At 33.3% G+C, this 4,116-nt stretch overlaps 1 protein-coding gene across 8 annotated transcripts; it reads left to right on the forward strand.

Annotated features, from left to right (window-relative positions):
• The first annotated feature begins 647 nt into the window (after positions 1-647).
• On the forward strand, positions 648-3,395 carry LOC145165096 (uncharacterized). Of its 8 annotated transcripts, none has more exons than XM_079083740.1 (5): positions 648-1,007; positions 1,222-1,387; positions 1,872-1,937; positions 2,072-2,560; positions 2,663-3,395. In XM_079083740.1, the coding sequence occupies exons 4-5, from the start codon at positions 2,073-2,075 to the stop codon at positions 3,228-3,230; spliced, it is 1,056 nt and encodes a 351-aa protein (XP_078939866.1). In that variant the 5' UTR covers positions 648-1,007; positions 1,222-1,387; positions 1,872-1,937; position 2,072; the 3' UTR covers positions 3,231-3,395. The 8 variants fall into 8 exon arrangements, with proteins under 8 accessions (XP_078939866.1, XP_078939882.1, XP_078939854.1 ...); XM_079083756.1 differs by having other exon boundaries at positions 1,222-1,285; XM_079083728.1 differs by having other exon boundaries at positions 1,222-1,937.
• The last annotated feature ends 721 nt before the right edge of the window (positions 3,396-4,116 follow it).

The raw sequence follows: 4,116 nt of genomic DNA on the forward strand, positions 1-4,116 counted from the left end.
TCAATACATTCAAGATTCATCATCTTCTTCTTCTACTTCTTCTCCATAGGTCTTAATGGGTCTTTTGTCATGTAATAGAGTTGTTTGGATATGTTTACAGCCAATAGTCTGTTTACGGCCAGCCTTTCCCCTATATATAGGGCTTGTCAGAGTCTGTCAGTTGTTGTTGTCAGTTCACAGAGTTTACGGTCTATGTGTGTGTGTCCAAGTTGTACCTTACGTTTCTTTGATATAAACGTGTGCAAAGCTTGGTTTAATCTTCTGCTACTCCATTCTAATCTTGTTTGATTGTTATTTGTTTGATCACTGGTTCGGATCCTAGATTTCAGGGCCTTACAACTATATAATTTAATTAATTTTTTCATAATTATTAAAATTTTAATTATAAAATTGATCAAAATTTGTTTTTCCTCAATTCTAATTAATCAATTCTTCCACACAATAATTGATATCGTTACTTAGCCCTAAAAATAAGTTAATATGTTCTCTAAATATATTGTATGGATATACAAATTAATAAAAATTAAAAAAAATAATTAATTAAATAAATAACGACAAATCAAATTAAATTTTTTTATAATTAAATATTTATAAATTTGGAAACTAATACTATCTTTAATTTAATTCCATTATTTAAGGAATGAAGGGTCAACGCATAACCTACCACTTCTCCGATCTCCATCTTCATCGCTTCTCAACTACAGTCCGGCCACCATTGCTGCCCAACACCATCGCCAAGCACTAATTGCTTCCTCCACAACCAGAACGCACCAGAACATATACTTTCATCTCCTTCCTTGTTTTTCATTATTTTTATGCCCACCTGCGAATCGAAGAGATATAGAGGGGATCTCCATCTCCGGCGCTTCCCTCTCCACCGTCGCCTGGTTATCAGATCCAAGTTTAATTTCTCTTGGTGCTCTTTGCTTTAATCATCTGATACGAAAGATATAGACACCAAATCCCCTGTTTACCATGGATTAAGCAAGCTATCACTTCTGTCAAAGGTTAGAATCGTATAATTTAACTGACTTCGATTATTTTCACTTGATACTGTATGGTGCTTGATTGCACACTAATCGATGCTTTAGTAATACAAATTAGTTCGATTCTTGAGAGTTGAGATAAGAAAATTAATATTATAAATTACGATTTATTTTTGAAAATGTGCAACTGAGTAGGATCTAAAAAAAATTAAATCTTTAATTGAGTGATTTGTAGGAGCTATGATGAAAGCTACATTGATGGGTCTGTTATTGAGCGTTGTGTCATCACAGTGAAGAACGTAAAATATTTCTCATTGCCTGGTGTTGGTAGTTGCTACCTTTTGATTTATGCATTTGCTAAATTGATCAAGGGGATGAAGATCATTTTAATATTAAGTCTGGTATAGATTTAACTTAAGGGGTGTTTGTTTTAGCTTATTAAAGGCTTTTTTTTTTCCGAGCATAAGCTCATTTTTTCTGACTTATTTTCTAACTTATGAGCTTATTATGACTTACACTAAGAAAATAAGCCGGATTTAAGAAAAATAAGTTAGAAAAAATGAGCTTATGAAAAATAAACTCGAAAAAATAAGCCCTTAATAAGCTTAGCCAAACACCCCCTTAGAATATTTCTCATTGCATGTATTTATGTTTCCATATCATACAAACATTCTGTCAGAGTTTTAAACTGTTATAATAATATATAATTTGAACTGTATTTCAAGAGAAGAGCGTACTCCCTTAGAGAAGGCTTTTTATTTTATTTATTTTTGTAGATTAACTATAAATGAACAAAGACTATTTGAGCAGATGAAAACATGTATGTATGTTTCCATATCATACAAGCATTCTGTGAGAGTTTTAAATTGTTATTATTTTCTATAGGTGCTACTATACTCACATAAATTGTCAAATCAAACACTATTCCACTACACTAAGCAATTTGGGAGGGTAAGTATAGAATTTCCCTTTCGATATATATTGTACGACAAGTGTTTGTGGAAATGCGCGAAAGAGAATTTGACCATGTGGTAGAATTACTAAATTTTTATTTTCTTATTTGTTATATAAAAACATTCTCACAGAATGGATTCCAAGTTATTTTACAACTTGAGGATAGAGATTCTTTTAAGAACATCACTAAACACTCTTGGTAGGATGCGTTGTACAAACAAAGAATATGAAAATCTCACATACCATCCACATCTTCTGAACGTGTACAAGCAAAGAAACAACATTGTATCTGGTTTTCTAGTTGTAAGGGGTCAAAATGGGTGCGATTTCACTGAGTTTGCTCCATCACATGGGTCAAAAAGTCTTGATCTTGGTTTTCTACCACACAATGCCGAAATTCTAGCATCTTCAGAGCAAGGAATCATAGTTTTTGAGGTTCCTCATCCAATGGTTGATGGCTTGGTTCGTTACCATGTGTGTAAGCCTACAACTAAGCAGGTTTTGGCTTTGCCAAATCCCAAAACCAAGTATTTAACCAAGAGAGTTTCCATGGTTGTGACGGGTTCAAAGCCATTGCGTTATAAGATTATCAGATTATCCGAACCTAAATTTAATCCCAAGTATGTTTTGTTGTTAGTTGCATAAATTTTCTAGTTTTATTTCTGTGTTTCTCGTTTTTCCAAATTATAACTACTTATTTTGATTGTGTTTTTTTTTTCAAGGTATGATCAATATTATACAACATATTATTGTGAAATTTTCGACTCAAGAGCATGGACATGGAGACGACAAGATCTTTTAGTATTGCCTTTTCATGACTTTTTGCCTTGCCAACAACCGATCACCGTGAGGGGATCCATCTACGTGTTAACGACAAACAACGATGTATTGAAATTTAATGCATATTCTGAAAAATGGACACCCTTTTCAATTCCTATTGAAGACCTCGATTATATTCTCATTCCAAGGAAACTCGTAAAATATCAAGGCAAGTTGGGGTTTGCTTGTATGACACCAGGTCGTCTTTCTTGGGAGATTTGGGTTCTTACAATTGATGAATCATGGGAGAGACTCCATGTTTTCTTTGCACAAAGTTTACTAGAGGCTATATATGATTCGGACACGATAGTTATGAGGGAGGACATGGCACTTGTATTTTACAGGTTTGGGTTTAAAGAAGGTGATTATATATGTAAGGTCCCACTGTTTGATGGACATGGTTGGTATTATTATATGCGGATCTTCCCCTTCCGATCTGATTTTGAACAAGTGGATTTAAGAGGTTCATAAATGTTGAACATTTTGTTTATTAAAAAACATAAATTATTATATAACGATAACTTCATCATGTATTGAATCTGAATCGCATTCAGAAAATTCATATTTGGATGTTGTAGTTAGCATCGATAGAGTTTGAAAGATAAATGAAAAGAAAGTTTTTGATTTCATCAGGAATTCAGGAGTAACAACGTAACATTTTATATATGCTTCTCTCTTTTTGCAGCTTATAAAGTTTGTTGATAAGAAAATCGAACACGTTTGTCATAATTGTATATGGCTAAAATAATTGATACGAAGATTTACAAAGTAAGAAATAAATAACGTTTCACTTGAACCTTATTTCCCCCGATCATACCATGTGCAATTTGTTGTTTTGTATCACATGATTGTAATGTGTAAATTTGTTTGAGATTTCAGCGAGCAGCCACTTTTCTGGCTAAGATGAAACAGTGAATGTTTTTGAGGCTTCCAATTCCCACTCCATTTGTAAAAGCTGAACTTGTGGTACTCTGGTTGAATGCTTCTACTAAGAACAAAGAAATTACAAACGGATATCTGTCAATTCGAGGTGTCAGATTATTCTCCTAAGCATCCCATCCTCTGAATCATAACCCTGTTCTTAATCGAATAGAAAAGATTATGTTATTGCTCAGCCATGTTGACTTTGAATACTGACTTCATCTTTTGACTAGTCGTCCCTACTACTTCTGATGGACAATTTAATTTTTGATGGAGTTTATTTGATCTACTAACCAGAATACCCAATTTCTTAATAACCTTTTGAAAGTATTCTTTTACACCCTTAATGCTCTAATCTACCAATGAACAGATCCAATGCCCTTTCGAACTGCTCCGATGTTTCTCTCCATCTTATTGATTCTCGATCCTACTGATC

The sequence above is a fragment of the Lactuca virosa genome, chromosome 1 (assembly GCF_052849685.1).
Source record: "Lactuca virosa cultivar CGN04683 chromosome 1, Lactuca_virosa_CGN04683_v6, whole genome shotgun sequence".
NCBI lineage: Eukaryota > Viridiplantae > Streptophyta > Magnoliopsida > Asterales > Asteraceae > Lactuca > Lactuca virosa.

Coding starts and splice junctions, on each gene's coding strand:
- LOC145165096 (XM_079083724.1), top strand. CDS start 2,073: ATGGATTCCAAGTTATTTTACAACTTGAGGATAGAGATTCTTTTAAGA. Junction 2,561..2,662: donor GAACCTAAATTTAATCCCAA/GTATGTTTTGTT, acceptor TTTTTTTTCAAG/GTATGATCAATATTATACAA.